General features: G+C 42.0%; 1 protein-coding gene across 3 annotated transcripts in view; it reads left to right on the top strand.

Annotated features, from left to right (window-relative positions):
- atp2b1a (ATPase plasma membrane Ca2+ transporting 1a) overlaps positions 1–14542 on the top strand; it is a 103801-nt gene that overhangs the window by 50654 nt on the left and 38605 nt on the right. For all 3 annotated transcript variants that reach the window (XM_084050090.1, XM_084050089.1, XM_084050091.1), the window contains exons 6-10: positions 469–630; positions 2687–2725; positions 9296–9445; positions 10014–10228; positions 13816–14058. In XM_084050090.1, the coding sequence (XP_083906216.1) occupies positions 469–630; positions 2687–2725; positions 9296–9445; positions 10014–10228; positions 13816–14058 (809 nt within the window). The remainder of the gene's footprint in view (positions 1–468; positions 631–2686; positions 2726–9295; positions 9446–10013; positions 10229–13815; positions 14059–14542) is intronic.

The raw sequence follows: 14542 nt of genomic DNA, 5'->3' as shown, positions 1-14542 counted from the left end.
AAAAATAGCAGATCTACAAGCTCATAGCGCGGCACCGAGTGCCGCGCTATGAGCTTGTAGATCTGCTATTTTTGAAAAATCATGAAAATGTGTGCAAATCTTTGAATATATATATTTTCAAAGCGAACATTTTTAACTCAAATCGTTGCCTCTGGGGGTCCCTGGAACAAAATATTTTGTTGGGGGTCCGCGGCCAAATACATATCATTTTGGGGGTCCTTGACATGAAAAAGATTGAGCACCACTGATATAGAAACAAACGTGTTTCAGAAAACTGTTGAGATTTAGGAGACATGTAGAATCGGCTTCAGGTCTCAATGGGTTAATGGATTAATAGCATCTGCCAAATGCCTAAATTGTAATTGTGAATTGTAAAGTGTTTCTTTCTTGGAAACAGTTGATATAAATGAAAACTGTTTTGAGAACCGCCAAATTGAAACCTTAACCCCTCCCCTCCCCTGTCTGCAGGCACTCACGTGATGGAGGGCTCAGGGAAAATGGTGGTCACCGCCGTGGGCGTCAACTCTCAGAGCGGAATCATCTTCACCTTGCTGGGGAGCGCCGAGGAGGACGACGACGACGAGGAGGAGAAGAGGAAGGAGAAGGAGGAGAAGAAGAAACAGAAGAAGAGTAAGTTGAAAGTTCGCCACTCGTTCAATGAATGGTGGACACAGTGCGCAACCCCAAGTGTGTATACTACTGGTCAAATGTTACTCCACTACACGAGTGAAAAGATGCTCTGTTAAATTTGTACTTGAGTTAAAGTACTGGAGTACTTGCTTTAACCCATTGGACGCCAGAGGTTAATTTCATAATGTACCTACCAGTGCCAAGCTCTTTTTGTTGTTTTTTTGTTTTTTTCATGTCGTCATAGCCCCCGCTAAATCCGTTTAAAATCCGCGTTCATTTGGTTCGACACAAACACGGGATCCGTGAAAAACAACAACAAAAAAATCCGAGCCGATCCGTGCCGCCATTTTGAAGTTACAGCCGAGAACGTTAGACAGGAGGATGCGGTGAGGAAACCCACAAGGGAGATAAATCGATTCTAAGCTGACGCCCAGACAGGAAACGGATGCGAGCGAAAAAACCGGAACCAGTTTTATTCCGTTTCCGGTCGGCCCCGGAACCGGAAATGGGTCGAAAAAAATTCCGGAATGTGCACTTTTTCGATTTAACATGGGAAATGCGAGTCGCGTAGATCTACGCGACTGGCACACTGCGGCTTTAAATCGTTTGGCGTAGATCTACACGACTGGCACGCGATGTGTTAAAAGTGCACGCTTTAAAAAAAATACTTAAGTATTCAATAGTAGAAATTACAAGGTGCATTTTCTTTTTCTTTTTTTTTTATCCCACGATTTTGTAACCCTTAATTTTTCACCCGGTGCCAATTTTCTAAGTGATCCTGGGCACTACACTCCCCCCACCAGCCTAGGGAGGCCAGGGCCGAGCTCATGCCTCCTTCAATGCATGAGAGCCAACTGACCTTCTTGTCACCTGACAGGGGGGAGTTTCCCTGGTTGGACGTAGGGCGTGGAAGGAACACGTTATTCCAACCAGTTCCCTTCCCCTCCATCAGGCGCCCCGGCTGTCATGGGGGAGGAGTTATAGTGACCAGGATTTCTTTTTTAATATCAATGAATTTCTGTAGTGAACTTTAGACATTTTCCAAAATAATAATAATTAAAAAAAAAAATATATATATATACAATATGTCAATAATAGTGGAAGTTACTGAACTACAAGCTCATAATGCGTCACATCGTGACGCGTTGTTCCATTTATCTGCTTAAAGTAATACAATGCAGGTCCACAAATAACGATTTTTAGCAGCCTCTGCTGGTCATTACCGTCACTGCAGGCCGTTCGTTTATTCCTCGGCTACGCAGAATTCTATTTGTTTTTACCGGAAGACGGAAGCCTTTCAAAAAGCGTTCTTTTAATTGTTTTATACTATCTGTGGATCGTTTCTCTTAACCAGTGGAGCTTTAGTTACCGTGAGCTGGGTTTTCTTTTTCTGTTGTTTTTCGATCTTCAAATCATACAATCTCTTAAAAACAGCGTGAGATTCCTTTTTGTTATTAGCGCGGTAGTTCCTGGCCAAACAGGAAACCGGTGCGGTAGTTCCTGGCCAAACAGGAAACCGGTGCGGTAGTTCCTGGCCAAACAGGAAACCGGTGGATTTCCGTTTTCCGTCCAGATGACGTAATTTTCGCGGGAAAGGCTCACCGAGCCACCTTTTCAATAGAAATGATAATAGAAAAGGCTTTCATGGAGTGGGTGTTGTTAAACATTTGCCACTCACAAAGGATACACAATTTAACTTTAGTTTTGTTGAAAAAGTTACCTAGTATTACTTTAAATTGTATAGCATTCCAGTTCCAATTGTGTCTGCTCATTCCTTTGTGTCTCACTTACAATTCCACTTCTGTATCCTGTGTCAGTTCTCTCTGCTGATTGGTAGAGACTCCTGTTACTGAACAAACACTCTATACCAATGAGTACCAATGAGTACTATCAGAATTTAGAACTATTTAACACTAATTTAACAAAATACATATCACTTGCCCTACCTTTAACCTCTTTAACCTATATACTTTGTTGCAAGAACCACTGCTGTAGACCACAAATGACGACTTCAGTTACTGACTGTGTTTCTCTCCACGTCATGTGTTCTTCACAGACAAGAAACAGGACGGATCTGTGGAAAACCGCAAGAAAGGTGAGTTTTATCTTCTGTGCACGTGTGGTTGTACACACACACACACACACACACACACACACACACACACACACACACACACACACACACACACACACACAAGCTTGCAGATTGGCTATTTATTTTTTTACCCAGGAAAATGGTCCTCATAATGTCTATTTCTCATATTCTACTATACTCGTGGGGACATTTAGTCCTCAAAAGTATAGTTATACAAACACACACACACACACACACACACACACACACACACACACACACACACACACACACACACACACACACACACACACACACACACACAGACACACAGACACACAGACAAAGGCATGCTTAATTACCTCTGGGCTTAGCGTTTTACCTTGATCTCTTGGCCGTGGGTTAATAGTGTTTCCTTCTGCCATTTAACAGCGCTGGAAGTTGGTTAAAGTCTCCCAGGATGACTTTGTAAAGAGCTTCTGTAGTTAAAGTGAAAGGGAACAAGTTGACGTATTTAAATACATGTTGCCACGTGATTCACTACCTCATGCTGTGTCTGTGTGTGTGTGTTGTGTGAGTCAAGATGTTTTATTTGTCACTGCCAGGTACAAGCAGCAAGATGTTGCAACTTATGAGCTTTTGGATCTGCAATTTGTTTTGAAAAATCGAAAATGTGTGCAGATCTTTGAATATATATATAGTTCTTTAAAGCGAACATGTTTAACTCAAATCTTTGCTTCTGGGGGGTCCCTGGAATAACATTTTGGGTGGTACTTGACGTGAAAAAAATTTGAGAACCACTGATATTATAGCAACATGATGATAATAAAAAAAAACTGTTAGGATTTAGAAGACATTATTTTGTAGAATCCCCCAGAAGCAAAGATTTGAGTTAAAAAAAGATTTGCTTTAAAAAACATACATATTCAAAGATTTGCACACATTTTCCAAAACATGATCTACGTCTACAAGCTCATAGCGCGGCACTCGTGCCGCGCTATGAGCTTGTAGATCTGCTATTTTTGAATAGCCCAAAGTGTAAAATAATGCTTTTTAGCTCAAATCTAAAAATGAGACCAGGTCTCAATGGGTTAAGACCGGAGAAAGCATCTGTGTCATTTTAAGATTTATTTGGTTATTTTTGAAAAATCGTGAACATTTGTGCAAATCTTTGTATATATATATTTTTTTAAGCGAACATTTGCAACTCAAATCTTTGCTTCTGGGGATTCTACAAAAATCTTCTAAATCCTAACCCTTTTTTTGTTTCAACTTATGTTGCTATATATCAGTGGTGCTCAAACCTTTTCATGTCAAGGACTTCTCAAAATTCAACGTATTTGGCCGCGGACCCCCATCTGAAAATATTTTGTTCCAGGGACCCCCCCCCTCCCCCCAGAAGCAAAGATTTGAGTTACAGATGTTCGCTTGAAAACATATATATATTAAAAGATTTGCAAAACAATTCACGATTTTTCAAAAAATAGCAGATCTACAAGCTCATAGCGGTGCTATAATTAATCCATGGTCACGTGTATATATACCGTACATCATTGGTTCTCAAAGTGGGGTCCGGGGACCCCCAGAGGTCCTTGAGGGAGTTCCAGGGGGTCCCCAGCTAAATGATAGATTAGGCACCAAATGGACCCTTATGGGTCTGTAACTCTGAGAGTGTACAAATGGAACCAAATGGACCCTAACGGGTCCATTTGGTTCCATGTGTACACTCTCAGAGTTACATTGACATAGATTGTACAATATAAGTTGCGGTCCAAGTGATAGAAATGCCATTAAATGGGGGTCCGTAGCCCTAATGCATGTCAAACTGGGGGTCCTTGAAATTAAAATGGTTGAGAATCACTGCTAGAGCCGTAAAAAAAATCTTCTCTTATGGGGGTCCCTGGCTTATCTTTTGAAATGGGGGTCCGCGGGCTAATAAGTGTCAATTTGGGGGTCCTTGACATGAAAACGTTTGAGAACCACTGCCGCAGTGTGTGTGTGTGTGCGTGTGTGTGTGTCACACACACACACGCACACATGTGTGTGTTTGTGCACGCATCATGCTAGCAGCTAGCTCCTGCTCGTCCCTGGTGGCGTGCAGTGTGTGTGTGCTCCTCCTGTGTGTTCTTTATTCTCTGGGTTTTTCTCCTCTGGCTCATCCAGCCTCTGAGCCAGCAGCAGGTGCTGTTTGAATCCACAGTTATGTTGATTATAGAGGTGGTGAGTGAGGAGGAGATTAAAGCCTCAGTACGCTGCGTTCCTGGGGTTACAGCGTCTGCTGCTTCTTATTAATGAATTAATCCACGTTCTAATGATGTTCCCCCAGTCTGAATGATTCAGAGACGGGCAGTAAATCACACTGGTGATTCCAACGGTAATGGAACGGTATATCCTTTAACCCATTGAGACCTGAAGCCGATTCTATGTCTCCTAAATCTCAACTTTTCTGAAAAAACGTCTGTTTCTATATCAGTGGTGCTCAATCTTTTTCATGTCAAGGACTTATATGTATTTGGCCGCAGACCCCCATCAAAATATTTTGTTCCAGGAACCCCCCAGAAGCAAAGATTTGAGTTAAAAATGTTCGCTTTAAAAATATATATATTCAAAGATTTGCACACATTTTCACGATTTTTCAAAAATAGCAGATCTACAAGCTCGTAGCGCGGCACTCGGTGCCGAGCTATGAGCTTGTATATCTGCTATTTTTGAATAGCCCAAAGTGTGAAATAATGCTTTTTAGCTCAAATCTAAAAATGACAGAGTTCCAGGTCTTAATGGGTTAACCTGAGTGTGAGAACAGGCCGTTCCTCCTGTCCTGTCCCGCACAAAAAAATACCCCAAATAAATGGTAAATGGTGCATTTCGTAAATACTGCAGCGCAGTAGTTCTCAAACTTTTTGATATGTATTTGGCCACGGACCCCCCCATCTGAAAACGTTTTGTGCCAGGGACCCCCAGAAGAGAAGATTTGTGTATTTATTTTCCAAAAATAGCAGATGTACAAGCTCAAGCTTGTACATCGTATAAACGTATAAATGGATAAAGTGGTTAAAATGACTGTGATGCTGCATTAATACATTTAGCTGGGGACCCCCTGGAACCCCCCCCCCCCCCAGGACCCCACTTTGAGAACCAATCTCTATGAGCTTGAGCTATCTAAAAGTCCATAGTCCTATTTATAGGTTGTTAATTTCATCATGTGTCTCGCTAGCCAATCACAGTGCTGGATAGAGTCAGCCAATAGAGTCAGCCAATCACAGTGCAGCCAGCTAGTGGTCATCACAGTGATGGAAGCTCACTTAAAGAAAAGTATAGATTTGCATTGAATGTGTAGGGGTTAGGGGTGTACAATGGGTGGCCAATCACAGTGCAGGGTTAGGGGGGTACAATGGGTGGCCAATCACAGTGCAGCAAATGTCAATGTCCCAACCTCACATATAGGGGCGGCTACACCGCCCAAAAATGTTCTAAATCCTAACAGTATGTTTCTATAATATCAGTGGTGCTCCAACTGTGCCATGTCAAGGACCCCCAAAATGATATGTATTTGGCCGCGGACCCCCATCTCGTATGTTGTTCCAGGGACCCCCAGAAGCACAGATCGGAGTTAAAAATGTTCACTTTAAAACACATATATATATATTCAAAGATTTGCACAAATTCTCCACGATTAAAAAAAAAAAAAAATGCAGATCTACAAGCTCATAGCGCGGCACTCTGTGCAGCGCCATGAGTTTGTAGATCTGCTGTTTTTGAATAGCCAAAGAAATCTTAAAATGACTCGGACGTGTTCCCAGTCTTAATGGATTAACCTCTTAACCCCTGTGCTACACCTTGTCGTACAACTTGGCATATACAAATTGTGAGAATAGCGGATCTACAAGCCCACAACGCGTTGCATCGCGACGCGTTGGGCGTCCTCCTTGACGTGAAAAAGTTTGAGAACCACTGTTGTAGTGCAGTGTTCATTTTGACTTAACCCATTGAGACCTGAAGCCGATTCTACACGTCTCCTAAATCTCAACAGTTTTCTGAAAAAACGTATGTTTCTATATCAGTGGTGCTCCATCTTTTTCATGTCAAGGACCCCCAAAATGATATGTATTTGGCCGCGGACCCCCATCAAAATATCTTGTTCCAGGGACCCCCCAGAAGCAAAGATTTGAGTTATAAATGTTCGCTTTAAATATATATATATACAAAGATTTGCACACATTTTCACAATTTTTCAAAAATAGCAGATCTACAAGCTCGTAGCGCGGCACTCGGTGCCGCGCTATGAGCTTGTAGATCTGCTATTAGATCTGCTATTCAAAAATAGCAGATCTACAAGTTCATAGCGCGGCACCGAGTGCCACGCTACGAGCTTGTAGATCTGCTATTTTTGAATAGCCCAAAGTGTAAAATAATGCTTTTTAGCTCAAATCAAAAAATGACACAGTTCCAGGTCTTAATGGGTTAAAATTTCGATTTAGTCATATTTTTTTAGTCTTCTGAAATGTTTTAGTTGACTAGATGTCATAATATTTTAGTCCACTAAATCTACAGTTGATGTAGTCGACTACAATCTATCTTGGCGTGCCTTGATGGCGTCGTAATGCCTGATTTGTGGACCGGCTACCGAAAAAATAGCCGATTTACAAGCTCACAACACGTTGTGAACTTGTGAGGCTGTATTTACAGCAATTTGTATTAACGTCACTTCCTGCCGCGCTACAAGCTTGTAGATCTGCTATTAAAAAAAAAAAATTGTGACAATTTGTTCAAATCTTTCTATACTGTATATATTCTTTTAAAGCGAACATTTTTAACTCAAACCTTTGCTTCTGGGGGTCCATGGAACAAGTTATTTTGAGATGTCGGGTCGGTGAACAAAAATACATATAACGTTGGGGGTCCTGGACACGAATACGTTCGAGAACCACTCGGTGTTTAGACTTCCACCAGAGGCGTAGCATGCTCAGCATTCTGGAGCGACCTGCTGGGACTTGCCGCACAAGTCCTCGTACGGGGCTGTGTGCAGAGAAATGGCTTTGGGCTAAAATCCAATCAAACCTGTTTCTCTATCTGCGGCGTCCTGTTTGCGCAGAGAGACCTAATCACAACTTGTGCAAACTTACACCGCCTGTACCTGAACGTGCAATGTGGAATCATTTACTTTGATTTTGTTTCGAGACGGGATTTAGTCGTCCATACGCCACGGGCCAGGCTAGGAGGAGGAGGAGGGGGGCTCGGGGCAGATGCTTGGGAGGAAGTTGCTGGTTATGGATCTTGTTGCTAAGCGACTGTTAACTCAGTCGATCCGCAAACGCATCTACAAATGTCTTCTAAAATCCTAACAGTTTTCTGAAAACCCTATGTTGCTATAATATCAGTGGTTCTCAAACTTTTTCAAGTCAAGGGACCCCCACAATGACTGAATGTATTTGGTCACGGACCCCCCCCCCCCCCCCCCTCTCAAAATATTTTGTTCCACAGACCCCCAGAAGCAAAGATTCGAGTTACAAATGTTTGCTTTAAAAATACATTATATTCAAAGATTTGGACACATTTTCATGATTTTTCAAAAATAGCAGATCTACAAGCTCATAGCGCGGCACTCTGTGCCGCGCTATGAGCTTGTATATCTGCTATTTTTGAATAGTCAAAGTATAATATTATGGCTCTAGCTAAACACGGACACAGACGCGTTCCCGGATTGAATGGGGTTAAAAAAAAACATGGCACAAAACGTGCAGTATTTGTAGCGCCCGGTTTATCTGAATGCCAAAAGCAAGCTTAAGTTCTCAGCGCCTGTCGGGGGAGTGCATCAGACAACATTTACATTTCAACTAGAAATAAGACGCTTGCTGCCGATTTGTTATGATGCAACCGTGTGTTGCTGCCGACTTGAGTATGTGAGGTTTATTTAACCCATTAAGACCTGAGGCCGATTCTACAAACGCCTTCTAAATAAGTACTTTCTCAAACTTTTTCGTGCCTTTTTTTTTACAGTTGATTTAAAGTTGTACAGTGCAAATTTCAAAAAAACGATTTTTAGCAGCCTCTGCTGGTCATTACCGTCACTGCAGGCCGTTTGTTTCTTACTGCGTTACCCAGAATTCCATTTGTTTTCACCGGAAGACGGAAGCGTTTCAAAAAGCGTTCTTTTAATTGTTTTATACTATCTGTGAATCGTTTCTCTTAGCCAGTGGAGCTTTAGTTACCGTGAGCTGTGTTTTCTTTGTCTGTTTTTTTTCGTTCTTCAAATCATACAATCTCTTAAAATCAGCGTGAGTTTCCTTTTTGTTATTAGTGCAGTAGTTCCTGGCCAAACAGGAAACCGGTGCATTTCCGCTTCCATTTTCCGGCCAGATGGCGTCATTTTCGCGGGAACGTCAACCCCGACAACGTTCAATAGAAAATATATAAATAAAAGGCTTTCGGGGGTGAAATTCATGGAGTGGGTGTTGTGAAACATTTGCCACTCACAAAAGATATACAATTTAACTTTAGTTTTATTGAAAACGTTACCTAGCATGACTTTAAATCAAGTAGTTTGATTAGCTGTAACAATGCCACCTGTTCCTCCTCCTTCTTCTCTTCTAGCCAAAGCCCAGGACGGTGCTGCCATGGAGATGCAGCCCCTGAACAGCGATGAAGGGGCCGACGCGGGCGAGAAGAAAAACATGAACAAGAAGGAGAAGTCTGTGCTCCAGGGCAAGCTGACCAAACTGGCCGTCCAGATCGGCAAAACAGGTGTGTGTGTGAGAGACAGACCACTGTTCCCAAACCTTTTGGCTCCAGGCCCAAAAGAGACATTTCATGTCTCCCCGGGAACCCCACTAGCAAAAGTAGCCGATCTACAAGCTCACAACGCGTTGCGACTGGTTGTGAGCTTGTATATCGGCCATTTTCACCACTTCTTAAAGGGTTATTTTTTATGTTGAGATTTTATTTGAAATTTTATGAAATTCTGTTGAAAAGTGTTTATTATTTTTGAATCTTTTGAAATGACAAAAAATTTAGTAAACCTCTTTATAAATAAGTTCTTAAGTATAACATTTTAAACCATTTTCACATGGACCACCTGTAATTATGCCCAGGACCACTGGTTTTGTTAGCTAGATGCAATAACTTATTATTATTATTATTGTTTTTTTTAAGTTTTGAAAATTTGCCCAGAATAGGGCTGCCCAGGGTCCATGTGGTTAACGCAATTCCAATTATGTGACCACTGACCAATCGCGTGACGGTGGATTCTGACCCCAGTCTCTCTCGCCTTCTCCTCCACCCCCCGCACCCACCCACCCGCCCGCCCACCCAGGTCTGATCATGTCGGCCATCGTCGTCATCATCCTGGTGGTGCGCTTTGCCATCGATACCTTCTGGATCCAGGACCTGCCCTGGGTGAAGGAGTGCACGCCCATCTACGTCCAGTTCTTCGTCAAGTTCTTCATCATCGGCGTGACTGTGCTGGTGGTGGCCGTGCCAGAGGGGCTTCCCTTGGCCGTCACCATCTCCCTGGCGTACTCTGTCAAGGTAACATCATCCACAGGGTTTAGTTGGCCGTACTAGAGCCCGTCTACCAAATTGTCTCTGTCGGGTGGGAACCTCATGTGTCCAAAACTGTTACTTTCCAGGATTCAATTAAATTCAAACTTTATTCCAGACACACGGGGGGTCCATAGAGCAGTGGTTCTCAAACTTTTTCATGTCAAGGACCCCCAAATTGACACTTATTAGCCCGCGGACCCCCATTTCAAAAGATAAGCCAGGGACCCTCATAAGAGAAGATTTTTACGGCTCTAGCAGTGATTCTCAGTCATTGTAATTTAAGGACCCCTCCAGTTTGACATGCATTAGGCTAAGGACCCCCATTTAATGGCATCTCTATCTCTGGGACCCCAATTCATATTGTAAAATCAATGTTAATTTAACTCTGAGAGTGTACAAATGGAACCAAATGGACCCGTTAGGGTCCATTTGGTTCCATTTGTACACTCTCAGAGTTACAGACCTATAAGGGTCCATTTGGTTCCTATAAATTATTTAGCTGGGGACCCCCTGGTATCCCCTCAGTACCGCTGGGGGTCCCCGGACCCCACTTTGAGAACCAATGCCATAGAGTACATACAAATATCACACAGTACACAACAATACATTACAAAAAAAACAAACATAAAATCATACATAGAGGCTGACTCTCCAGTGTTTACGCAGCCTAGAGACATCAGGACAACAGCTCTTCCTAGGATTGACTATATCCTCCATAATACTGTTCCGGGACTCGTCCAGGCGAGACATGAATCCATACATAAGAGTGTCTTAAGTCAAGAGAGCCTCACAAGTGTGGATTCCACATGTTACAAACAAGTGACTGACACTATGCCATAAGTAGTATCCTCAGGGCATCGTTGTAGGCCACCTTAAGCCTCCGCATGGAAGCTGTGTACATGGGAGTGCAGAATGCTTTAAAAAGTGCACACTTGACAGGATCTGAACACACATACTGAACCTGCGAAGCAGCATATTGGCCTGGGCGTAAAGTATGCGGCACTGCCTAGAGATATATCTATCATCATGGAGATTGTCATTAAAAAAGCTTGTATATGCTGCCATTTTCCGTGGAAGAGATTTAGTGTAGAGCGAATTACTAGAGGGTCTAGCGTAGAGCCCTGTTGGGGGACCCCGGTCAACTTAACCCATTTAGACCTGGAACTGTGTCATTTTTTGATTTGAGCTAAAAAAGCATTATTTTACACTTTGGGCTATTCAAAAATAGCAGATATACAAGCTCATAGCGCGGCACCGAGTGCCGCGCTATGAGCTTGTAGATCTGCTATTTTTGAAAAATCGTGAAAATGTGTGCAAATGTCTGAATATATATATTTTTAAAGCGAACATTTTTAACTCAAATCTTTGCTTCTGGGGGTCCCTGGAACAAAATATTTTGATGGGGGTCCGTGGCCAAATACATATAATTTTGGGGGTCCTTGACATGAAAAAGTTTGAGCACCACTGATATAGAAACATTCGTTTTTCAGAAAACTGTTGAGATTCAGGAGACATGTAGAATCGGCTTCAGGTCTCAATGGGTTAAGTATATTTGGTTCTAAGTGGTTCACGTCAGCGATTCAACATAGTTTATTCTCCTCTGAGACCATTGTTCAGCCACTTCTGTTATCCACCGGCGTCCCTCTAATGGTTTTTGTCTTGTGGTGAATCTTTGATCCAAACTGGGCTTATCACTGCTAACCAGCTTACACTTTAGCCTATTAACGCTAGCAGGCTAAGCTGTTACCGTGTTAGCTAGGCCGTCACCCTCTCTACTGTGCGTGGTGGCTAACAGAGGATTGTGTCCACGTCATGGAGCTCATTGCTGTTGCCTTCAAACACAAGTGGTGTAATGTAGTGGTTCTCAAAGCTTTTTCCATTGTTAACACTTGGGGTGCCAGAGTTTTATTAAAAAAGTGTACGTTGAGTGCCTGGATTTTTAACCATTTTTGAACCTTTTTCAAGTAGTCACAAAATATTTTCAGTGATCACCGTCCTCACAGTGATCCCCTCATTACACACATAGAGGTCTCGTACAATCGGGGGGAAAAAATTTAAAACATTCGGTAATCCGTTCCATAGTTGCAGCCAGTTGAAAATAGTCAAACATAATTGTAAAAAAAAAAAGTACACAGGAGCAGAGATACAGGCTTTTGAAGTCATAAGTTAACCAGGAAGTGGATTAAAGTCTAAATCTTCGAAAAATCATATCTCCTGTTGCTGTGAAGGAAAAAAAAAAAAAAAAAAAGTTTTCTTTTTTTTCTCCTTTTTTCCCCCAAAAACGTATATATACGGTTTTGGCACTCGACGTCAGTTTTTGAAAAGAAGTATATATACGGTTTTGGCACCCAATGTGTTAAGGACCCCCCAAATTGACACGCATTAGCCCGCAGACCCCCATTTGAAAATACAGCAGGGACCCCCATAAGAGAAGACTTTTACAACTATAGCAGTGATTCTCAACCATTTTAACTTGAAGGACCCCCCCAGTTTGATATGCGTGAGGCCACGGGACCCCCCATTTGTTACAATTTTGATCTCTGGGACCCCAGCTCTACACTATAGTATCATCAGTGTTAATTTAACCCATTTGTACGCTCTCAGGGTTACAGACAACATAACGCTCCATTTGTTTCCTAACTATCCATCAATGGCTGGGGACTGCCTGGAATTGACTGTACTTAGTATACTATTGGCCTATAAATGTACATTGTAAATGCCTCGCATTCAGAACCAGTTATACTTGGCAATGCTCTGGAAGCCACTCTAGTGTTGACAGTGTCATTAAATGTATAATGGATGATATAAGTATGGTTGCGTTTGTTTATGGGGAGGCTTGGGTTAGTTTAACCCATTGAGACCTGAAGCCGATTCTACATGTCTCCTAAATCTCAACAGTTTTCTGAAAAACGTATGTTTCTATATCAGTGGTGCTCAATCTTTTTCATGTCAAGGACCCTCAAAATGATATGTATTTGGCCGCGGACCCCCATCAAAATATTTAGTTCCAGGGACCCCCAGGAGCAAAGATTTGAGTTAAAAATGTTTGCTTAAAAATATATATATATTCAAAGATTTTCCCCACATTTTCATGATTTTTCAAAAATAGCAGATCTACAAGCTCGTAGCGCGGCACTCGTGCCGCTTTACGAGCTTGTAGATCTGCTATTTTTGAATAGCCCAAAGTGTAAAATAATGCTTTTTAGCTCAAATCTAAAAATGAGACAGATCCAGGTCTTAATGGGTTAACCAGGGGTAGACTTCTTCCATTGCTGACATCACAAAACCTTATTTAGTGGATGATTTCTGAATGTTGGGGGCAGGATGGATTTAGCTGTTACGATTTCCTAAATTGTAACACATATTTATAAAAAAAAAAATCCCCACCATTTAAAATGATCAGTTGCCTTGTTTATATATAATCATCATACGACTCACAAAAGAGGGCAGAGAACGGATTGTACAAAAAGTTCTTCCGTACAAAAACATAAAACTTCAGATTTCCAATGAGGACATTTGAATTGAAATGAATGAAGCATTTCAAGGCCCAACTCCTCTCCCACTTCCTGCAGAAAATGATGAAGGACAACAATCTGGTGCGTCACCTGGACGCCTGCGAAACCATGGGCAACGCCACGGCCATCTGCTCCGACAAGACGGGCACGCTCACCCAGAACCGCATGGCCGTGGTGCAGTGCTTCCTCGCCGACAAACACTACCGGAAGCTCCCGGAGGCGCGGGACATCCCCACCGCCACCTTGGACATCCTGGTCCTGGGCATGGCGGTCAACTGCGCCTACACTACAAAGATTATGGTAGGTGTTACAAAAAACACACTACTGTGCCGTGGTGGAAAAAGTACTCAAATTGTTTACTTAAGTAAAAGTACCAATAATGCAATATAAAAATACTCTGTTACAAGTAAAAGTCCAAAATTAAAAATTTACTTGAGTAAAAGTACAAAAGTATTGGTATCAAAATGTACTTAAAGTACCAAAAGTAAAAGTACTAAATATTTGAAAATAGGCGATCTACAAGCTCACAACGCGTCGCGATGCGACGCGTTGTGAGCTTGTAGATCTGCTATTTTCAAATAGCCTATGTATAAAATAGGGCTGATGTGGTTAATGTATGTTTCATTATATCATAATTTACATCTGAAAAGTAACTAGTAACTAAAGTTTTCAAATAATTGTAGAGGAGTAAAAGTACAATATTTGCCTCTGAGATGTAGTGGAGTAGAACTAAAAGTATTGTAAATTGGAAATACTCAAGTAAAGTACAAATACCTCAAAATTG

The sequence above is a fragment of the Gymnoscopelus microlampas genome, assembly GCF_963454915.1.
Source record: "Gymnoscopelus microlampas genome assembly, chromosome: 23".
Taxonomy (NCBI): domain Eukaryota; kingdom Metazoa; phylum Chordata; class Actinopteri; order Myctophiformes; family Myctophidae; genus Gymnoscopelus; species Gymnoscopelus microlampas.
Note: the sequence above shows the minus strand (reverse complement) of the source record. Positions and strands in the feature narration are given on the sequence as shown.